This window comes from Urtica dioica, chromosome 10, assembly GCF_054948205.1.
Source record: "Urtica dioica subsp. dioica isolate 48M chromosome 10, U.dioica_male_clone48M_v1_H2, whole genome shotgun sequence".
NCBI classification, from domain to species: Eukaryota; Viridiplantae; Streptophyta; class Magnoliopsida; order Rosales; family Urticaceae; genus Urtica; species Urtica dioica.
The window spans coordinates 6,862,284-6,885,416 of record NC_142765.1 but is presented as its reverse complement, the minus strand read 5'-3'; the positions used below and the strand labels follow the sequence as shown (position 1 = coordinate 6,885,416).

The following is a 23,133-nucleotide window of genomic DNA, read 5'->3' as shown; positions in this document are numbered from 1 at the left end:
TAGTTATTTTTCGATTTTTGTTTTGGCACCTAGGTCCACATTTGACCTAGCGTTTTTATCTCTTCGACTTTGAGACTTGTTCTCGAGTCGTCGTGTTTAAAAGTGTCCACTCACTAATTCCTTTTCTCTCGAGTGATTCTTGTGATAGAAACTGTCGTGGTTGCTCGTGTTGCCGAGGAAGGAAGAGAGACGTGATGCGAGGGGAGACGAACGTTGCAACTGTCCAAAAGCTTCCCAACGTTCAAGCTTCTAAGAAGGTTAGTAGATTCTTTTATTCTCATAATAGTTTTTATTTACATGTGCTTGCTCTTTGTCTAGGTTAGTAAAATTGTTTTACTTGTCAAAAGAAAATTTTTAAAATTCCGCCGCTTACCCGAAGCGTTAAACTTTTTCTTAAACCCTAGATCAATTCCAACACCAACAATGAAAAAACAATTAAGAACAACTACCATGAGCCCATAAAGATGCTCATGTACAAAATTGGTTGTTCATGTCCAATAGCAGTTGTTCCACTTCATTATTTGTCCAGAAATCATACTAACCTATTTAGCTTAATAATGAGTGTATTTATATAAACAATCATATTGAAAAATCATATCATCATTCAAATCACAAATAACAAATACAAATAGAACAACCGAGAACAACCACAAATAACACGAGCTAGTTGTTATGTGTATTTGTGGTTGTTCATGATTACAACAAAAATGGAAGCTATAATGAAATTTGTTCTTTTTTATTATTACGAAAATATTGCTTATATATGTAAAATAAAACTTTTTCACTCAAATTAAACAAGATCATATTGGAAAATCATATTATCAATCAAATCACAAATAACAAATAACAACCGAGAACAACCACAAATAACACGAGCTAGTTGTTATGTGTATTTGTTGTTGTTCCTGATTACAACAAAAATGGAACCTATAATGAAATTCGTTCTTTTTTATTGTTACGAAAATGTTGCTTATATATGTAAAATAAAACTTTTTAACTTAACTTAAACAAGATCACTAAGCATTACCTTTGTAAAAACTTGATATATCCTCGATTCACTTTCAATCTTTCAAAACCCACTTTTTAAACTTTTAAAAGGCCAACAAAACTCCAGTGAGGTTGAGCCCCGAGACCTCAAACACAAAAAAAAAATGTTTTGAATGAGTTGGGAAGCAAAGCAAAGTAAAAAAAAATTTTAATTCTTTTTGGGTATAATACTTAGCCACTAGTCGTGCTTTGAACGTCTCGACGTTCCCATCCGGACCCCTTTTCTTCTTGTATATCCACTTACACCCTACGGGTTTAATCCCTTCAGGAAGGTCTACAAGTTTCCAGACTTTGTTGACATACATCGAGTGCATTTCAACTTTCATGGCGTCAAGCCAAATGTCTGATTCAGAACAAGCCATCGCTTGGCTATAGGAAACAGGATCATCCATGCCAGAGATGTGGCTACGAGAGTGTCTCCATAAGACATGTACCTGTCAGGCTTTTGAGAAGCCTTCTCACTACGTCGAAGTACTACTTGATGAGATTCTGATGAGTTTGGTTGTGTTTCAGTTGGGGTAAAAACAATTCTTACAGATGAGGTAGAAGCTTCATCACCCAACTTTTCTTTAAGCACAATTTTGCTTCTAAGTTTTACATCTTTCATAAATTCCTCCTCAAGGAAACGAGCATTCGTGCTAACAAAACTTTTGTCGTACTCGGGACTATAGAATGTGAAACCTTTGGTTTCCTTTGGATATCCGACGAACAGACACAATTCTGACCTAATAGCCAACTTGCTAGTCTTTTGCCTTAGCACATGTGCAGGGCAACCCCAAATTTCGACGCGGCCTAGATTTACTTTACGGCCAATCCATCGTTCATAAGGAGTACCAGGAACCGTTTTAGACGGAACTTGGTTAAAAATGTAAGCGGCTGTTTCGAGGGCATATCCCCAGAAGGAAAGAGGGAGTGATGAGTAACTCATCATTGATCTAACCATCACCATAAGAGTTTGGTTTCTTCTCTCTGACAGTCCGTTTTGTTGAGGTGTGCCAGGTGCGGTAAGCTGAGAAGCGATACCTTCTTCTTTAAGAAAGTCATCAAACTCTCCAGACATATACTCACCACCTCGATCGGATCGAAGGGTTTTGATCTGTTTGGCAGTTTGCTTTTCCACGAAAGCCCTAAAGACCTTATACGTTAAAGGTCTCGGATTTGTGTTTGAGCAAATAGACAAAACAATATCTTGAGTAATCATCGGTGAAGGTAACGAAGTATTCGTATCCTCACCGTGCATGTGTACTGAGCGACCACACACATCATAATGTACTAGTTCCAGCAACTCAGTTGCTCTTCGACCCTTATCGGAGAAAGGTCGCTTAGTCATTTTTCTTTCTATTCAAAATTCACAAGTAGGTAGTGAACCTATTGCAAATGCTTGGAATAGACCGTCCCTCAAAGTCTCTTAATCGTGTCTAGACTGATATGACCAAGTCTTAAGTGTCATAGATATGTTGATTTTATTAGATCGGAGGATTCAGAAAGTTTGATCCTCTTTGGCTCCCTAACTAGATCATTATCAATTTCAGTGTCTAAAAGAGAAGGTTGCATCAGATAAATGTAGAAAAGAGCAATCTTCATACATGCATTAGTGACAAAAGAATTTGAAAAAGAAATACGAATTCCATTCTTTATAAACTTTAAACAATAACCTTGCTCTAAAAGACAAGCAACATATATTAAGTTTTTCCCAAAGGAATGAGCATAATAAACATTATTCAAATTTAAAGTGCGGTATTCAAAAGACAGCGTCACGGATCCCACAACCCTCGCAGACACTAAGCTCCCATCACCCCACTTGAAGCAGAAGTCGCTTCCTCTAAGCCTTTGCTTTTCCTAAAACCAGTCAAGGAGCAGCAAATATGGTTAGTAGCATCGGAATCAATAAGTAAGGATGATGCATTATCAGCTACTAAGCAAGCTTCGGTAACAAGTACAATACCTTTTTTTCTTAGTTTTGAGGTAGGCATGACAGTTCCTACACCAGTGACCAGGCTCGTTGCAGTGGTGGTCCTTGTCGTTAGACTTGTCCACCTTCGGAACCTTTGGCGTCTTCTTCTTCTTTTGAACCTTAGGTTGGTTCTTCTTCTCATCCTTGCCAGGTCTCTTCTTAGATCCAGAGGTGGAGGCAGTAGCATGTACATCTCCTTGAGTCCTCTTTTTCTTAGTGAGTCCTTCAGCGGTGTGAACCTCCTTCATAAGCTTGGTAACAGTGTACTCTAGCTTGTTCATGGAGTAGTTCAGCTTGAAGGTATCAAAAGACTCGGGGAGAGTTTCAAGATCATGTCTATTTTAGTCTCCCCATCAATCTCAGATCCAAGGATCTCCATTTCGTTTAGATAGCTAATGATCAGCATCATATGATCTCTAACGGGAGTTCCAGCCTTCATGCGACAGTTCATAAACTGTCGGACCGCTTGTTGCCTTGCTTGACGTCATTGCCCTCCAAACATCTCATGGAGATTGTAGAGCATATCGGTGGCAGCCTCGATGTCACGATGTTGTTGTTGCAACACATTGTTCATAGATACCAAAATATAGCACCTCGCAATCTCATCGGATCGGAGCCAGGCCGCCAGGACGTCTTTTTCTTCATGTGTCGAATCATCATTCGTTTGAGGACAATGAGTAGTGAGTACCCATTTTTGGTTGTCGACAGTAAGGACTATGTCGAGGTTACGTTTCCAATCGACGTAATTTTTACCTTCGAGTTTATTCGAGAAAAAAATGGTTGACAGACATTTTGCCTATAAGAATTGAAACAAGTTTATGATTAGTATTTGGTTTAGGATTTAAGTTTTTAAGATTTAATAAAATCCAAAGGTGTTATAAACGAAATGATAATCTACTCCCTCAAGAGAAGGCCGCAAAAAATCTCCTTTTATAAGTAAATGACACATCATTAATGCTTAGCCAAGATGTCAATACACCAATTTTGACTAGACGCCTTTTAAATTGGTTTGATCACTCACATCCTTTCGCAGAGCCTCTAGAGAGGATTACTAGGGATTGAGTCTAAGTGTGCAATCAACCACTTAGTCCAAAAGGTCAACTTTGAAAAAACAATCCCCCAAGAGGAGGCATTGTCTTCATCGTCTCACTCTCGGACGTAGTTCATTGAGCAATGATCGAAGCAAAAACGCCATAGAGTACTCTCATTGAAGAGAAGGCCACAAGAGTGACTCTTAGTCTCAAATTTAATTGCTTCTTTCATTAGTGTTGGGGATCGTGGGTGTGAAACCCCAAAAAAATTTAGCTTGTTATTAGTTTATAAAATTTTATGATTTATTTAAGTTTTTATTCTACTTTGAGATTCAAGAAAGATCTTTTGTGTGTGTGTATATATATATATATATATATATATATATATATATATATATATATATATATATGAATATCTTGTTTATATATAAAGAATTTTAACGTAAAACACATATATTAATATTATGATATATGTATTTTTTTATACGCATGAAACCAAAGAGAGAATGCATTGTAGTCAGTGGGTTTTTAAATTTTTTTGTATATGATCTTGTCTATAATAATGTAACAGATAAGTATATATATACATATACGATATATATATATATATATATATATATATATATATATATATATTATAGTTAATTATAAAGTAGAGTTTGAGGAATCACTTTTTTATTGGAAACAATAATAACAAACGTGATATTTTCTTTTGTGCAACTAAGTGCGAGATTTTTTTGGCAAAATATGTACACGTTAGAAACATCAGACTTCGCACTTAACTTTTTATCTTGGTTTTTATTTTATCTTTTCATGCGGTTAAAAAGAATGAAAAAAAATAGACGGTCTCATTATAAGCCTCCTTATAAATAGCTCTATCCTAGGGTTTGAAATTTTTGTTTGATGGTCCTCTCTCAGCCTCCCTCACGATCTCTCTCTCTCTCTCTCTCTCTCTCTCTCTCTCCCTATATTCACTTCTCTTCTCTCACAAATATAAACCCTAGCCACCAAATACTCTTAAATCTATCTTTATTTTACAGTCTAAAGCATTTAATAAGCGTTTCTCTTCATCATAATCAAGGTAAAATCGTGTACCTTCTTTAGATTGTATAGATAGTTATTGTTTTCTCTTTTTCTTATGAACAACAATTTTTTTTAGTAGTTTCTAGTTCGGATTTTATCAAAACCTAATTTTCATACGCTCACTGTGGATTCAACAAATTTTGTTTTGCGTTGATTCTTTTTGGAAAAGTTAGGTTTAAATGTCTTCTATCTAAACCTTTAATCGAAAAATATTTTTATCAAATACAGAATATTTTCTGATTAAAGTCCGATCAGTGCGCGTACAAGTTTTACAGTTTTGACAAATTTTCAAAATCAATTTTTAGACGCTTACCAATTCAGTTACGTTGATTGTTTTAATGCAATTCTTCTTGTAACGTTTATTTATGTATTTCATCTATTCAAAAAAATTAATTTCATAATTTTCGGATCACTTTGATCTGTTTTACAAGCGTTACAAATTCATTGCGCAGATCAGGATTTTTCCAAAGTAAATCCTAATATTTTAGTATTTCGTTATTTTTGTCTTTTCTCAAATTTAAAAAATGATTCTGACTTTGTCGATTCAGAGTTTTATTTTTAAAATATTATTTCAGATTTTCTAGAATTTTTCCAGAATTTTCCAGAATGTTAGTTTTTTTTTCCCGAAACCCTAATAGCCAAGGGTATTTTAGTAATTTCGCGTCTAATCTCGTTTCTGAAAATTTCCAGAACCTAAAATATGTCTTGAATACTTTTCTCAGGTGATCTCAATAGTCTTTTATTCCGATTAGGTTCCAATTCTCTTAGAGCGTACAATTCTTTCGACGATCTACGATCGTAACTCCCGATATCCAGGTGAGAATAATCTCACTACAACACAGATTAGTTCAAAATTAAATATGATATTTTGTGATTCATGTTATGGTTTGTTTAAAGCTTTATATGTTGGAGTAGGTTTTTCTTTATTTGATTGTGTGATTTATTGTAGTAGTTGGATTTATGTTTGATCAACTATGAAGCGTTAAATTAAAGTAGATTTTTGAGAATGTACATGGTTAATATTTTTTTTTTAGTCATGTATTGTATGAGCATATATTTGAAAGTTTTTATGTACATGTCATATCAGTATGTAATGTTATCTTAAAAGTGAAAAGATAGAGATAAGCAAGGGAGTCGTATCGCCTCGAGAGGTATTAAGAAGAAGTTTCCCGGGCCGAGGCTCTAATGGGGAAATTTCTCGGGCCGAGGCCCTAATAAGTTTAAAAGATAGAGCGAAGTGTGGGACTTTATAAACCCCATCACTTCGTATATCTAAAGTGTGCACTGAAATTGATACGACTACCCTAGGGGCACCCCGAACTAAAAGTTGATAGAATCAAGAAAAGAAAGATCAAGTTACCGAGTAGTTTCAAAATACTAATAAACGATTCATGCATTGCATTAATTTATTTTGTGAGCTTTATATTATTCTCGCTGAGCGTAAGCTCATCTTTTCGAAAAAAATTATGCGTCTGTGTTGTAGGTAAACAACTCGCAAAGAACTGAGTAGGGTGGACTAGCGGCGTCAATAGCGAGAGGGCGGGTCATGGTTTCCATTCACGAAATAAGTCTTCCGCTATAAGTTATTAAGAAATAAATTTGATGGTTTTGTTTTCTTTATTAAGAAATATGTTTTCCGCTACAAGCTACGGTTTTCTAGTTCGTTGAAAGTTATTTTATGGATAACGTTTTACTTTGCTACTATCTTTGGTTTGAAATCGGTACCTCATATTTTATGTTTTCGTCAAGTACTTCTCAAGATATTTTGAAATGCAATCTATATGTTTCTTTAATGCTTTTGTTTCTTTTTAAAATCTTTAAAATTTTGGTTCACCTTTGTATGATGTGTTTAAAAAAAAAAAAAATTCCTCCAATTTTTCTATAAAAAATTATTAAAGTTTAGAAAACAAGTACAAGTAAGACGGTCCGAAAAGTCGGGTCCTCACAGTTGGTATCAGAGCAACGAACCTACGACCCCCTTCGCAATCGATCACACGGCTACCCCCCTACTCAAGTAAGTTAGTATTTTTTTTTTATCTTAGTCGTATTTTTTTTATCTTAGATGGAAAACATTTAAGCTGCTCGTGGGCAAGGTAGAGGAAGGCCACGAGGCCGAGGTAGAGGAAGAGGCAGAGTTGCCGCTGATGTCCCAATGCAAGATGCTCATCATGACGCTCCGTTTTCCGAACAACAGGGAGCCGCGGAGAATCCCAACGGTCCAGCCCCCGGACCTCAGCCAGCGGCCCAACCAGATCTTGCGGTGCTCGTTACTGCATTGCTGCAACGTATCGAAGCTCAAGAAGCGGAGATACAAGAGTTGAGGAACCACCTCCCCCAAGTGAATGGAAATGTGCTAGAGGATCAACAAGCACCACCAGCACCTCCTCAAGGCGTACCTCAGATGGGCCAAGTTGTTGTGGCTGATGATCTTTTTGAGAGGTTTAGAAGGATGAGAGCCCCAGATTTCGAAGGATCGGCAGATCCTTTGGTGGCTGATGAGTGGATGTCCGAGATCAAGACGATCTTCAACTTCACGAATATCTCAGAGACTGAGAAAGTCATATGCGCGTCTTTTGTCCTGAAGAAAGATGCTCGATATTGGTGGGAGACAGTAGCCACTAGAAGAGACACACGTGCTATGTCTTGGGATGACTTCGTCGAGGAGTTCAACAAGAAGTATTTCAATATGCGGGCGATGAACACTCAACAGAAGGAGTTTACGGAGTTAAAGCAAGGCAAGATGACTGTGACTGAAGCTGTGAGGAAGTTCAACAAGCTAGCCAGATTATGCCATCACCTGGTTCCGACCGAGTCAGAAAGAGTTAGAAGGATGATGGGAACGTTCCGACCAGAATTGGCTCTAGCTATTGATAGTGGAAGTCACCCACCATCCACTGTTGCAGACTGTCTTGATCGTGCAATGCGTGCTGAATACCATTTGATTCAAGTGAAGGATGAGCGAGACCAGTACATCAAGGCAAGGAAGGAAGAGATAACTCAAAATAGATGACTAGATAACAATAAGAAGGCCGGTCAGTTTCTCCTCAACGACCAAGTTGGCAAAGCGCAATACCTCGAGAATGAAAACGGGAGGAAGCGGAGCTATCCTGAAAATGGTAATAATGCAAATTACAAAGTCAAGACGGAGAACGTATCCTTTCCGAAGTGCAACACATGTGGGAGGATGCACCCAGGAGAATGTAAGATGGGCAATATGTCGTGTTTTAAGTGTGGTCAGCTAGGACACTTCCTCAAAGATTGTCCTAAGCAAAACATTGTCCAAAACAAGCAAAATGATCGTGATAGGCGACTCAACTTCATGCAAGCTACACTCGAAGGGCCACCGATTTTCCAAGGTCGACTAGAAGCACCACCAAACACTCAGACACCACCACCACCTCAAGATCGCATTTATGCCTACACCAATGCTGATGCCCTTGCCAACACCTGTAATGTAGTAGCAGGTCAGCTTCTCTCAGTCCGTTATGACGTCTTTGTTTTGTTTGACTTCGATGCTACACACTCCTTTATTTTCTTAGAGTTAGCTAGGAAATCATGTGATAGAATAGAGAAAACTATAAAGTTTTCAAGACGGTCTTGCCGTCTGGTAATGTTTTATTTATTATCTTTATACTATTTAAAATAGTACCTATAATAATTAGTGATAAAGATTTAAAGATTGATTTCATCGTCTTAGACATGTAATTTTTCGATGTTATCTTGAAAATGAGTAGTAGACTTTGAAACTCGATATCTCGAGTTTTTCTTAGACGGACTTAGTATGTTCAAGTAAGAGTTTTAATGGTCTACCCGACTTCTAGTAATTTTCGGGACGAAAATTCTAATAAGTAGTGGAGATTGTGAAACCTCAAAAAATTTTAGCTTGTTATTAGTTTATAAAATTTTATGATTTATTTAAGTTTTTATTCTACTTTGAGATTCAAGAAAGATCTTTTGTGTGTGTATACCGTCTTACTTCTACTTGTTTTCTAAACTTTAATAATTTCTTATAGAAAAATTGGAGGATTTTTTTTTTTAGTCGTATTTTTTTTTCTTAGATGGAAAACATTCAAGCTGCTCGTGGGCAAGGTAGAGGAAGGCCACGAGGCCGAGGTAGAGGAAGAGGCAGTGTTGCCGCTGATGTCCCAATGCAAGATGCTCATCATGACGCTCTGTTTCCCGAACAACAGGGAGCCGCAGAGAATCCCAACGGTCCAGCCCCCGGACCTCAGCCAGCGGCCCAACCAGATCTTGCGGTGCTCGTTACTGCATTGCTGCAACGTATCGAAGCTCAAGAAGCGGAGATACAAGAGTTGAGGAACCACCTCCCCCAAGTGAATGGAAATGTGCTAGAGGATCAACAAGCACCACCAGCACCTCCTCAAGGCGTACCTCAGATGGGCCAAGTTGTTGTGGCTGATGATCTTTTTGAGAGGTTTAGAAGGATGAGAGCCCCAGATTTCGAAGGATCTGCAGATCCTTTGGTGGCTGATGAGTGGATGTCCGAGATCAAGACGATCTTCAACTTCACGAATATCTCAGAGACTGAGAAAGTCATATGCGCGTCTTTTGTCCTGAAGAAAGATGCTCGATATTGGTGGGAGACAGTAGCCACTAGAAGAGACACACGTGCTATGTCTTGGGATGACTTCGTCGAGGAGTTCAACAAGAAGTATTTCAATATGCGGGCGATGAACACTCAACAGAAGGAGTTTACGGAGTTAAAGCAAGGCAAGATGACTGTGACTGAAGCTGTGAGGAAGTTCAACAAGCTAGCCAGATTATGCCCTCACCTGGTTCCGACCGAGTCAGAAAGAGTTAGAAGGATGATGGGAACGTTCCGACCAGAATTGGCTCTAGCTATTGATAGTGGAAGTCACCCACCATCCACTGTTGCAGACTGTCTTGATCGTGCAATGCGTGCTGAATACCATTTGATTCAAGTGAAGGATGAGCGAGACCAGTACATCAAGGCAAGGAAGGAAGAGATAACTCAAAATAGAGGACTAGATAACAATAAGAAGGCCGGTCAGTTTCTCCTCAACGACCAAGTTGGCAAAGCGCAATACCTCGAGAATGAAAACGGGAGGAAGCGGAGCTATCCTGAAAATGGTAATAATGCAAATTACAAAGTCAAGACGGAGAACGTATCCTTTCCGAAGTGCAACACATGTGGGAGGATGCACCCAGGAGAATGTAAGATGGGCAATATGTCGTGTTTTAAGTGTGGTCAGCTAGGACACTTCCTCAAAGATTGTCCTAAGCAAAACATTGTCCAAAACAAGCAAAATGATCGTGATGGGCGACTCAACTTCATGCAAGCTACACTCGAAGGGCCACCGATTTTCCAAGGTCGACTAGAAGCACCACCAAACACTCAGACACCACCACCACCTCAAGATCGCATTTATGCCTACACCAATGCTGATGCCCTTGCCAACACCTGTAATGTAGTAGCAGGTCAGCTTCTCTCAGTCCGTTATGACGTCTTTGTTTTGTTTGACTCCGATGCTACACACTCCTTTATTTTCTTAGAGTTAGCTAGGAAATCATGTGATAGAATAGAGAAAACTATAAAGTTTTCAAGACGGTCTTGCCGTCTGGTAATGTTTTATTTATTATCTTTGTACTATTTAAAATAGTACCTATAATAATTAGTGATAAAGAGTTAAAGATTGATTTCATCGTCTTAGACATGTAATTTTTCGATGTTATCTTGAAAATGAGTAGTAGACTTTGAAACTCGATATCTCGAGTTTTTCTTAGAAGGACTTAGTATGTTCAAGTAAGAGTTTTAATGGTCTACCCGACTTCTAGTAATTTTCGGGACGAAAATTCTAATAAGTAGGGGAGATTGTGAAACCCCAAAAAATTTTAGCTTGTTATTAGTTTATTAAATTTTACGATTTATTTAAGTTTTTATTCTACTTTGAGATTCAAGAAAGATCTTTTGTGTGTGTATACCGTCTTACTTCTACGTGTTTTCAAAACTTTAATAATTTCTTATAGAAAAATTGGAGGATTTTTTTTTTTTTAGTCGTATTTTTTTTTCTTAGATGGAAAACATTCAAGCTGCTCGTGGGCAAGGTAGAGGAAGGCCACGAGGCCGAGGTAGAGGAAGAGGCAGAGTTGCCGCTGATGTCCCAATGCAAGATGCTCATCATGACACTCCGTTTCCCGAACAACAGGGAGCCGCGGAGAATCCCAACGGTCCAGCCCCCGGACCTCAGCCAGCGGCCCAACCAGATCTTGCGGTGCTCGTTACTGCATTGCTGCAACGTATCGAAGCTCAAGAAGCGGAGATACAAGAGTTGAGGAACCACCTCCCCCAAGTGAATGGAAATGTGCTAGAGGATCAACAAGCACCACCAGCACCTCCTCCAGGCGTACCTCAGATGGGCCAAGTTGTTGTGGCTGATGATCTTTTTGAGAGGTTTAGAAGGATGAGAGCCCCAGATTTCGAAGGATCGGCAGATCCTTTGGTGGCTGATGAGTGGATGTCCGAGATCAAGACGATCTTCAACTTCACGAATATCTCAGAGACTGAGAAAGTCATATGCGCGTCTTTTGTCCTGAAGAAAGATGCTCGATATTGGTGGGAGACAGTAGCCACTAGAAGAGACACACGTGCTATGTCTTGGGATGACTTCGTCGAGGAGTTCAACAAGAAGTATTTCAATATGCGGGCGATGAACACTCAACAGAAGGAGTTTACGGAGTTAAAGCAAGGCAAGATGACTGTGACTGAAGCTGTGAGGAAGTTCAACAAGCTAGCCAGATTATGCCCTCACCTGGTTCCGACCGAGTCAGAAAGAGTTAGAAGGATGATGGGAACGTTCCGACCAGAATTGGCTCTAGCTATTGATAGTGGAAGTCACCCACCATCCACTGTTGCAGACTGTCTTGATCGTGCAATGCGTGCTGAATACCATTTGATTCAAGTGAAGGATGAGCGAGACCAGTACATCAAGGCAAGGAAGGAAGAGATAACTCAAAATAGATGACTAGATAACAATAAGAAGGCCGGTCAGTTTCTCCTCAACGACCAAGTTGGCAAAGCGCAATACCTCGAGAATGAAAACGGGAGGAAGCGGAGCTATCCTGAAAATGGTAATAATGCAAATTACAAAGTCAAGACGGAGAACGTATCCTTTCCGAAGTGCAACACATGTGGGAGGATGCACCCAGGAGAATGTAAGATGGGCAATATGTCGTGTTTTAAGTGTGGTCAGCTAGGACACTTCCTCAAAGATTGTCCTAAGCAAAACATTGTCCAAAACAAGCAAAATGATCGTGATGGGCGACTCAACTTCATGCAAGCTACACTCGAAGGGCCACCGATTTTCCAAGGTCGACTAGAAGCACCACCAAACACTCAGACACCACCACCACCTCAAGATCGCATTTATGCCTACACCAATGCTGATGCCCTTGCCAACACCTGTAATGTAGTAGCAGGTCAGCTTCTCTCAGTCTGTTATGACGTCTTTGTTTTGTTTGACTTCGATGCTACACACTCCTTTATTTTCTTAGAGTTAGCTAGGAAATCATGTGATAGAATAGAGAAAACTATAAAGTTTTCAAGACGGTCTTGCCGTCTGGTAATGTTTTATTTATTATCTTTGTACTATTTAAAATAGTACCTATAATAATTAGTGATAAAGAGTTAAAGATTGATTTCATCGTCTTAGACATGTAATTTTTCGATGTTATCTTGAAAATGAGTAGTAGACTTTGAAACTCGATATCTCGAGTTTTTCTTAGAAGGACTTAGTATGTTCAAGTCAGAGTTTTAATGGTCTACCCGACTTCTAGTAATTTTCGGGACGAAAATTCTAATAAGTAGTGGAGATTGTGAAACCCCAAAATTTTTTAGCTTGTTATTAGTTTATAAAATTTTATGATTTATTTAAGTTTTTATTCTACTTTGAGATTCAAGAAAGATCTTTTGTGTGTGATTATATATATATATATATATATATATATATATATATATATATATGAATATCTTGATTATATATAAAGAATTTTAACGTATAACACATATATTAATATTATGATATATGTATTTTTTTATACGCATGAAACCAAAGAGAGAATGCATTGTAGTCAGTGGGTTTTTAAATTTTTTTGTATATGATCTTGTCTATAATAATGTAACAGATAAGTATATATATACATATACGATATTTTTATATATATTATAGTTAATTATAAAGTAGAGTTTGAGGAATCACTTTTTTATTGGAAACAATAATAACAAACGTGATATTTTCTTTTTGTGCAACTAACTGCGAGATTTTTTTGGCAAAATATGTACACGTTAGAAACATCAGACTTCGCACTTAACTTTTTATCTTGGTTTTTATTTTATCTTTTCATGCGGTTAAAAAGAATGAAAAAAAAATAGACGGTCTTATTATAAGCCTCCTTATAAATATCTCTATCCTAGGGTTTGAAATTTTTGTTTGATGGTCCTCTCTCAGCCTCCCTCACGATCTCTCTCTCTCTCTCTCTCTCTCTCTCTCTCTCCCTATATTCACTTATCTTCTTTCACAAATATAAACCCTAGCCACCAAATACTCTTAGATCTATCTTTATTTTACAGTCTAAAGCTTTTAATAAGCGTTTCTCTTCTTCATAATCAAGGTAAAATCGTGTACCTTCTTTAGATTGTATAGATAGTTATAGTTTTCTCTTTTTCTTATGAACAACAATTCAGTTACGTTGATTGTTTTAATGCAATTCTTCTTGTAACGTTTATTTATGTATGTCATCTATTCAAAAAAATTAATTTCATAATTTTCGGATCACTTTGATCTGTTTTACAAGCGTTACAAATTCATTGCGCAGATCAGGATTTTTCAAAGTAAATCCTAATATTTTAGTATTTCGTTATTTTTGTCTTTTCTCAAATTTAAAAACTAATTCTGACTTTGTCGATTCAGAGTTTTATTTTTAAAATATTATTTCAGATTTTCTAGAATTTTTCCAGAATTTTCCAGAATGTTAGTTTTTTTCCCGAAACCCTAATAGCCAAAGGTATTTTAATAATTTCGCGTCTAATCTCGTTTCTGAAAATTTCCAGAACCTAAAATATGTCTTGAATACTTTTCTCAGCTGATCCCAATAGTCTTTTATTCCGATTAGGTTCCAATTCTCTTAGAGCGTACAATTCCTTCGACGATCTACGATCGTAACTCCTGATATCCAGGTGAGAATAATCTCACTACAACACAGATTAGTTCAAAATTAAATATGATATTTTGTGATTCATGTTATGGTTTGTTTAAAGCTTTATATGTTGGAGTAGGTTTTTCTTTATTTGATTGTGTGATTTATTGTAGTAGTTGGATTTATGTTTGGTCAACTATGAAGCGTTAAATTAAAGTAGATTTTTGAGAATGTACATGGTTAATATTTTTTTTTAGTCATGTATTGTATGAGCATATATTTGAAAGTTTTTATGCATGTCATATCAGTATGTAATGTTATCTTAAAAGTGAAAAGATAGAGATAAGCAAGGGAGTCGTATCGCCTCGAGAGGTATTAAGAAGAAGTTTCCCGGGCCGAGGCTCTAATGGGGAAATTTCTCGGGCCGAGGCCCTAATAAGTTTAAAAGATAGAGCGAAGTGTGGGACTTTATAAACCCCATCACTTCGTATATCTAAAGTGTGCACTGAAATTGATACGACTACCCTAGGGGCACCCCGAACTAAAAGTTGATAGAATCAAGAAAAGAAAGATCAAGTTACCGAGTAGTTTCAAAATACTAATAAACGATTCATGCATTGCATTACTTTATTTTGTGAGCTTTATATTATTCTCGCTGAGCGTAAGCTCATCTTTTCGAAAAAAAAATTATGTGTCTGTGTTGTAGGTAAACAACTCGCAAAGAACTGAGTAGGGTGGACTAGCGGCGTCGATAGCGAGAGGGCGGGTCATGGTTTCCATTCACGAAATAAGTCTTTCGCTATAAGTTATTAAGAAATAAATTTGATGGTTTTGTTTTCTTTATTAAGAAATATGTTTTCCGCTACAAGCTACGGTTTTCTAGTTCGTTGAAAGTTATTTTATGGATTACGTTTTACTTTGCTACTATCTTTGGTTTAAAATCGGTATCTCATATTTTATGTTTTCGTCAAGTACTTCTCAAGATATTTTGAAATGCAATCTATATGTTTCTTTAATGCTTTTGTTTCTTTTTAAAATCTTTAAAATTTTGGTTCACCTTTGTATGATGTGTTTTAAAAAAAAAAAAAAAAATCCTCCAATTTTTCTATAAGAAATTATTAAATTTAGAAAACAAGTAGAAGTAAGACGGTCCGAAAAGTCGGGTCGTCACAGTGGGTTACAAACAACAAGTATAACCCTTCCACATTGTTTTTAGAGTTGGCACATCATCTCTTATAAGTTTGGAAACAAATTTCGTAATTATAGAGCGATAGAGTGGACTTCTAGAAAAGAATCCTAGATCTTCATGTTCAAGTAAGAGCAGTGTTAGTGCATAACGGCACAAGGTACATACTCGGAAATTTTCCTGTTTTCTATTCGGGAAAGTGCATGAGGAAAGTGTGAACTTCAACTCACTCGAACACTTGAAAGTTTAAGATTACACATCTTTTTTTTTCAGCTCGTCTACGAGGAGACCTCCCACTCAAATTTTCAAGAGCATATAGATTTTGAACATATGTGATATAGATATAGTTTTGAAAATTTTTTGAAAACTTATTTGATTTGGATGACAAAATATTTTCAAGTTTGAAAGCGAAAACGGTTTTTCAAAATTCAAATAGTTTTGTACAAAATCAATTTCAATTAAACTTTCAAAAATCAAAACATTTTAATCTTTCACATTATGTTTATTATCTTATAAAAAAAAAAAAAATTTGCTCAAGGAAATTTTCTCATTAGAGTTCTATAACTCATGGGGTTGGGTCCTAAATTCGGAATTAAATAATTCTAAAAAACTAGACATTTGGAACAGTCGCGCACCTCAGAGTAAAATCACCATAACTGGAGGCTCCGATGTTCTTTTGACCTAAAACCATTTGCATTGGAAAGAGGACAAACAGACCTTTAATTTGATTCAATAATCATTAAATTTAAAATTCAGAGCAGAGAGTTATGCCACTTTTACTGCGGGTTTTCTCGAGCTCAAAGAAAACTGGAAATAATTAAAGTTCGGACTTTGAGTGCAAAAAGAATCGAGTGTAACGGAACGTTTTAGAGAGTTGTTAAAGCTTTTATATGTGTTTTATTAACATGGTAATAACATAGTATAAAAGTAAATAACAACAAACATAAAAAGAATCGAGTAAATAAACGAAACTAGCAAGACAATATAATTAGTCACAAAATTACTCGAAATTTTCTCAAACTTTAAAAACACATTTTTCATTATAAAAAAATAAAAAAATTTAGAACTGATTCTAATGTGTTTTAATAACATCCCAAGGTCATAGAAAATCAACATGATTTTTAATTTAAAGGCACGAGCAATAAATTAAAAATATCTAAGGTAACAATCCTAACTTGTCAAAAAACGAGTAATCTTTCGAAAACGATTTTCAAGCTCATAGTTTTAATCGTACATGCATATCTTTGACCATAGCTCTGATACCATTTGTTGGAATTGATCTAGGGTTAAGAAAAGATTTAACGCTTCGAGCAAGCGGCGGAAAATAAAAATTTTCTTTTAAACAAGTAAAGCGATTTTACTAACCTAGACAAAGAGCAAGCACATGTTCATATTTAAATTAAAACTATTAAAGATCAGTACTCGTTTACTAACCTTTGTGAAGCTTGAATGTTGAGAAGCCTTAGGAAAGGTTGAAAAGTTCATCTCCTCACGCAGCTCGTCTTTCTTAGTTCTTCAGGAACTCGAGTACCCACGAAAGTTTCTATCACATGAATCACTCGAGAAAAGAAGGAATTAGTGTGTGGGCACTTTTAAACACGACGAGTCAAGAACAAGTCTAAGAGTCGAAGAGCTAAAACACTAGGTCAAATATGGACCTAGGTGCCGAAACAAAAACAAAAAGAACGAGAGAGAGAGAGAGAGAGAGAGAGAGAGAGAGAGAGAGGGCGGCCAAGCTAGAGAGAGAAGCTCTCAGTCTATAAAACTTTGGAATGAGAAAACAAAGAGAATGAGGGCCCTATTTATAGGAGAGAAATTTCCTTCAACAAGGTAGTTTCCTCTCCTATAGAATATCACATATTCATGAGCAAAATTTTAGTTCCTTCCTTCCTCATTCACACGGCCAAGAGAGCTTCTAGAAGCCCTTGGATTTGTTTCCTCTTTTGCTTCCCCTCTTGCTTTGGCCGAAATTCCTCTTTCCTTGTAGATGAAATTTGTTTCCTCTTTTTCTTTTGGCAATTATCTTATAACATCAATGCACAAAATAATCTCTCTTTTTCTAGCTATGTTGGGCGGCCAAGGGGCATCTAGAAGGAGCTTCTAGATGTTTCTTCATTTGTTCATGACAACAAGAGAAAGGCCAATTAAGATTTTCATGTAAAATTCCATAAAATGAAATTAATACTTAAGGCCTAAATGTTATGGCCGAGTGGTTTATTTGTCATCATATGACAATGTCAAAAAATTTATTGACAGTCATTTCATCCTTTGTCCAAAACGACAAAAATACCCTTTAGACAATTTTCGTAAAACTTGTCTCGTTCTTGTTTTGACTTAGCTTCTAGTTTAACTAATCCTACTCGATATGATTTGTGACAGTGACCTCATGGATCCAAATGAACAAAGATTGAGCTAACATACTTGGACTCAAAAGTTCACAAACATTTTCCAAGTTTAGCTTAATGTCAACTGACTCCACTAAAGAGTTGACACTGAGAATCTCTCGGTTCAAATGAATTTATTTTCTACTCAAGAATTCAACTTAATTGTGATGAGTGGATCCACTAAATATTATCTATGTTTACCCTTCATGAATATCATCAGCTAGTCGGGATTTATAAAATTACCATTTTACCCTTCTAGTTGTTATTTCATCAACTCATTTGTCGCTTGTGAATAAGTTAGAAACAATGTATTGACGAGGAGCTAGCAAGTCACATTGATTCATCCAAAAGAGTCATGACTCAATTTGGACACTGGCCAGTTCATTTATTCACATTCCAAGGAACAAAGCATGAGGTGATATACATTGCATTTCAGCAATCTTGTACATGAATTCCATATCTATGAGGTCTTCACAAAGTTACTCATGACATCTTCATAACTTAGTACTTCACCAATATGTCATGTTCAGAATCACATAGTGAATCCGAACTCTGACTTTCTCAAATGAGAATACGTAAGCTATGAAATGACATGTCTCATTTTAGGATTGAGGTAAGCATGATGCAATTCATACGTAGTGACTTCGAGACATAAGAGGTTAAATGGTTTGTTCTTATTCTGTCTCTAGAAGTGCACTGGTCAATTTAGTACCTTCGGAAGATACCTAGAAGAACTATAGAGTCTCCAACTCTCAATGTCTCATAACCATACATCATAGATTCTCCTAACAATCGTACTGAGATCAATAGTCATTTGATCCTTAGATTGCGAATATATTGTTTTAATCAAACCATGCAGAGTTTGTTCATGCAAATCTACATTTGTCTCTTCATATGTTGTTAGGCTTGTTTATGGACTAAAGACTAAGGTTTTATCATAAAGCTTCAGACAAGGAAGAATGAATGAATGTTTCAACTTTTATTGATTATTCAGCAGTTACAAGCAAGAGTCTTCGTGAGAATTTATTACATCAAATGTACATAAGTAAAGACCACAACTCTTCTTGTGGGCACCATTGACAACAATTTGTGGGTTTGGATGATTTGTGATGTCAAAGGGTAGGCAAACAGGTAGTGTATGATCTAAGGCAAGTTGGGTTTGATGTTGATTTGTGGTCACATGGTCTTGAGGTTGATCTGAGGGTGGGATTTGGGCTTGGGAACTAGTATTTGGCTGAGCCTGTGTGGGAGACACTGAGTCTTGTAGAGATGAGACACCTACATTAATGGACACACAAGTAGATGGATAAGACAAATTTGACCCAGATTGTTGCTAATTGACCAAATGACTTAACTGAAAAGTTGGCAAAACAATGAGATCATCACTGAAGCTATTTGTGTTTGATTCAAAAAACAAAGACTGATATGGAAATTGTTGTTCATTAAGCAAACCATGAAGAGTTTGTTCATGCAATTCTACATTTGTCTCTTCATATGTTATTAGGTTTGTTTAAGGAATAAAGACTATAGATTATCATAAAGCTTCAAACAGACATGGAAGAATGAATGAATGTTTCAACTTTTATTAATGATTCATAATATGCGTTATTCGTCCATGAAAAGTAAAGAAGGGGCATTTTACAAGCAAGAGTCTTCGTGAGACTATATTACGTCAAATGTACATAAATAGACATTACTACTATTCTTGTGGGCACCGTTGACAATAGAAAAAGGTAATGTTGTCGGTAAGGGAATCCTTAACTGAAAGGGGTACCTCGGATCGGAGACATTCTTCATGTTGATGGTATCTCAGCTAACTTGTTGAGTATAAGTCAATTATGCAGCAAATATCATAGTGTGATGTTCACCAGCGAAGGGTGTCAAGTCTTTGACAAGCTACACTCATGTGTCATGACTGGGAGGAGATTGCTCAACACCTAGAAGGCTGCAAATCTACTATCATTGCAGGAGATCAGGAGACGTACACTAACTATAATGGAGTCAGTGAGAGTACACGTGAATGAAGAAATTGAGATCAAGACTCTGGATGATGAATCAACTTAGGACTTGAATGAGAACAAGCCTCTGTGATAGATGATGAGTACATGCTGAAACCCAATACCTTGTGTGCAAGCTCTTCAATGTTGTTTATCGACCATGGATATGTTCGAGGGGGAGAAAACATTGCCAAAGTGGTCAAACTTATGGGGTCTCATTGCAGATCAGAATCCTATCATTTTGGTGCAAACACTATTATGAGACATCTCAGTACTGAAGACTAGAAAAGCGTACTCTTCTCAGCTAAGGAAGAACACTGCACTGCAAAGAGGAGTTATGATCAGATAATGGACAAGCTTGTGTTCAACGAGTTTTTATGAGACCTTATTACAACAAAATTTATGTCATTGTGTCTTTGAAGAACTCACTGCTTCCTTCAAGAAGGCATCTCAAAGAAGTCAAGACACATGCTATCGGAGGACTGCCAGAGGAAGTGAATATTGGATTAACACGCATGACAATCATCACCTACCATTTTCATTACACTCAGTTTGAAACACTTAGATCCTCATTGGGTCTTTGTGTTATTAAGAATTAATTGTCTCATGAGCATGTCCCCAAACCACGTCTTTATTTTGAATTTTTTTTTTTTGACGTGGAATTGAGGGGGAGTTACTGCATGGAATAAGGTTTAATCCACTCAATGGGTAATTCGTCCTTTTTGGGAGGGAAATTTAGTGAGGCATGTGTCTTACGTATAAGCGTTTGATTACGAATCCGTGGAATATTTTGGCATAAAATTGGGGTTTCATTTTTTTTCTCTCTTTATTTCTCATTTGATCAAAAGATACGCTCCTTCAAAACCTTAACCCTTCTCTTCTTGTCGATACTCCCTGCGTTGTTTTTCTCTCTCCTTTCCTCAATGGTGACTACCTGAGCAACGTAAGGATGTGGATGTTCAGGCTCCTTTTGAGCCCATTACTGTGACAAAATCGTCTATGACGCCTCTGAGTATTATTGCTGAAGTTGCGTCTCAAGAGGTCTCTAAGTTTTCTTCTCCTTCAAATCACCCAACCCCAGGGAATGGGTTCCAGTGAAGAAATGGCACAGGTTAGCCCTAGTACTTCTTCTCTTGCTGATGTTGAGAACAGAGAACCTGTAGTGGGTTCAGAGTCTGTTGCGATTTCTACTCAGGGCGAGGAAACGAAAAAATTGTAACCCAGAGAGACAAACAGATAGGATACAAAGAAGAAGAAGAAGGTTGTCCAAATGGCTGAACAACCTAGAGAGACGACTGGTGCTAAGAAGAGCACGGTTTTAAGAGGTTTGAGACTCCATTTGCTCCTATCATTGAAGGACGAGATGATGAAGAAGTCAAGAAAGAGGAAAGAAAATGATAGTGTTGAAGAAAAATCCAGTGTCCCTGAGAAGAATGAGGAAGCAAAGTCAGAAATGCCTCAGAAGAAAAAGAAGAAAGTTGGAGTAGGCAGAGAAAGAAAGAAAGTTGCAGCCTTGGAGCCTGTCTCTGAAAAGACGCTTATCAAGAAGAAAAAGAATGTTGTGTGGGGCGGAGTGAGTTTTCTGCCGTGAATGGTGTTTGGAAGAAGAGTAGTTGGTTCCAGGCGATGGAGTATGCTACCAAGTGGGATGTTGTGTTGAAGAGATCGGTGGTTCATGAAAAGAGGCTAGATGAGAACAAGTACATTGTCCCCCAGATTGTCACTCTGCTGAAAGATGCAAGATTGTTATCCATCGTCACTTCTTCCAAAATGTACATTGCTCTGCTTGTGAGATAGGTTATTGTGAACCTGACTAAATACTTTGGCAACTCTGCCAATCCAAGCTTTGGAGAGGTTCTGGTCAGAGGAAAGAAGACAATGATCACGCCTCGTTGAATGCTCAGTACTCTGAACCAGAGGTGGATTTTGATAAGATCACCGGGTGTATCACTGCTGATAGAGACCAGTTGGGTTGAGAACAAGATGTCCTTAACAGATTTAAGCATGAAGTACTCCCTGATCTATGGGATCGCTATTCGAAACTGGTATCCCAACAAGCAGAGAAGCTCTTTCTCGAAGCCTATGACTCAGCTATTGTATGGCATTAGGAACAATCAGCCAGTGAACATTGGAGAGATCATTTTCTCTCAGATTGTGAAGCATGGAGACTCTGCTAACGTAAACCATCCCATAGGTTTTCCTTCTCTGATTTATGATCAGGTGATGAAGAAGGATCCCTGGTTGATGGTGAACGAGAGTGATTTGTCTATTGGTCCTAAGTTCATCTATGCTGAACACAAGTTGTTCACCGGGAAGTATAAGAATGATCTTGTGTTGGAGAAACCTTTTCGTCGGGTTCATGAAGATGTTCCCTCTTTCTCCAGTCCAGCTAGGCATCTCTCTCTTCATCCATGAGAGCAAAGATCCTCTGCCAACTCAACACATAGGTCAAGTTTTAGAATGCTACTATCACTCGGTTGATGATCCAAAGGAGGCTCCTCACGAACCTAATCAGAGACATCTGGTACACGGTGGAAGATGTTGAAGAAGACCCTGACCGCCAAGGCGAAGAAGAAAATGAAGAAGAAGATTGAAGAACAGTTTTCATCCACTCCATCTGAATCCAAAGGAACAAGAAGAAGAACAAGAACAAGAAGACATGTCTTCTCCCCTTCATCCAGCGAGTTTGTAATTTTTTTTATTTTATTTGTTTCTTTTTAAGAAATTTAAGATTATTTTTATTATCTGTCAACCTAGACTATTTATTTTCTTGGCTTGCGAGAGTATTTGGTTGAACGTTATTATTATTTTTTAAGGTGTAATGGCTAGGCCTTAACATTGCTAACTATGTTTTTATTTTCGTACTTTGCTTGGACATGAACATAATTTTTTTGCAAGAAACACTCTGCGTAGTGATGAAGTTTTTTTTGCCATAAAAGGCCAAGGAGGAGATTGTTATTATTTTTGTATGGCATAGTTTATTTGGTAAAACAAATTGTAACAGAGTTGTTCAAGCCGGCGCAGCTACAACTTTTTCAAGCAACTTATGCAACATTCAATCAGGGCTGTTGCGTCTTTTTCCTTGTGCGAAAATCATGTAACTACCACATTGGTTAGTTACCCTATTTACTTGGAGATGTAATCCCGGATCTTCAGGGATTCGTTGATATTGTTTCGACGTAGGGTTTCAGAACCTGACCATATATAAATACACATAGGGTTTGAATCTTTGGTCAACGAGGTTCTTCGACTGTTTGGTTATTCACAAAGCTGTATT

At 37.2% G+C, this 23,133-nt stretch overlaps 3 protein-coding genes across 3 annotated transcripts; all 3 read left to right on the top strand.

Annotated features, from left to right (window-relative positions):
* Positions 1-7,516: 7,516 nt before the first annotated feature.
* Positions 7,517-8,125, top strand: LOC149383318 (uncharacterized). Its single transcript, XM_089627747.1, has one exon. It carries the CDS (start codon positions 7,517-7,519, stop codon positions 8,123-8,125), a length of 609 nt encoding a protein of 202 aa, XP_089483873.1.
* Positions 8,126-9,512: 1,387 nt separating this feature from the next.
* On the top strand, positions 9,513-10,816 carry LOC149383317 (uncharacterized). Its single transcript, XM_089627746.1, has 2 exons — positions 9,513-10,575; positions 10,758-10,816. Exons 1-2 carry the CDS (start codon positions 9,513-9,515, stop codon positions 10,814-10,816), a joined length of 1,122 nt encoding a protein of 373 aa, XP_089483872.1.
* A 694-nt stretch (positions 10,817-11,510) lies between these two features.
* Positions 11,511-12,119, top strand: LOC149383316 (uncharacterized). The gene has a single exon (XM_089627745.1). It carries the CDS (start codon positions 11,511-11,513, stop codon positions 12,117-12,119), a length of 609 nt encoding a protein of 202 aa, XP_089483871.1.
* The last annotated feature ends 11,014 nt before the right edge of the window (positions 12,120-23,133 follow it).

Excerpts from the sequence above, each read along its gene's own strand:
- LOC149383318 (XM_089627747.1), top strand. The coding sequence starts at position 7,517 with ATGGGCCAAGTTGTTGTGGCTGATGATCTTTTTGAGAGGTTTAGAAGG.
- LOC149383316 (XM_089627745.1), top strand. The coding sequence starts at position 11,511 with ATGGGCCAAGTTGTTGTGGCTGATGATCTTTTTGAGAGGTTTAGAAGG.
- LOC149383317 (XM_089627746.1), top strand. The coding sequence starts at position 9,513 with ATGGGCCAAGTTGTTGTGGCTGATGATCTTTTTGAGAGGTTTAGAAGG. Across the intron at positions 10,576-10,757 it reads CACCTGTAATGTAGTAGCAG|TACCTATAATAATTAGTGAT; the intron begins GTCAGCTTCTCT and ends TATTTAAAATAG.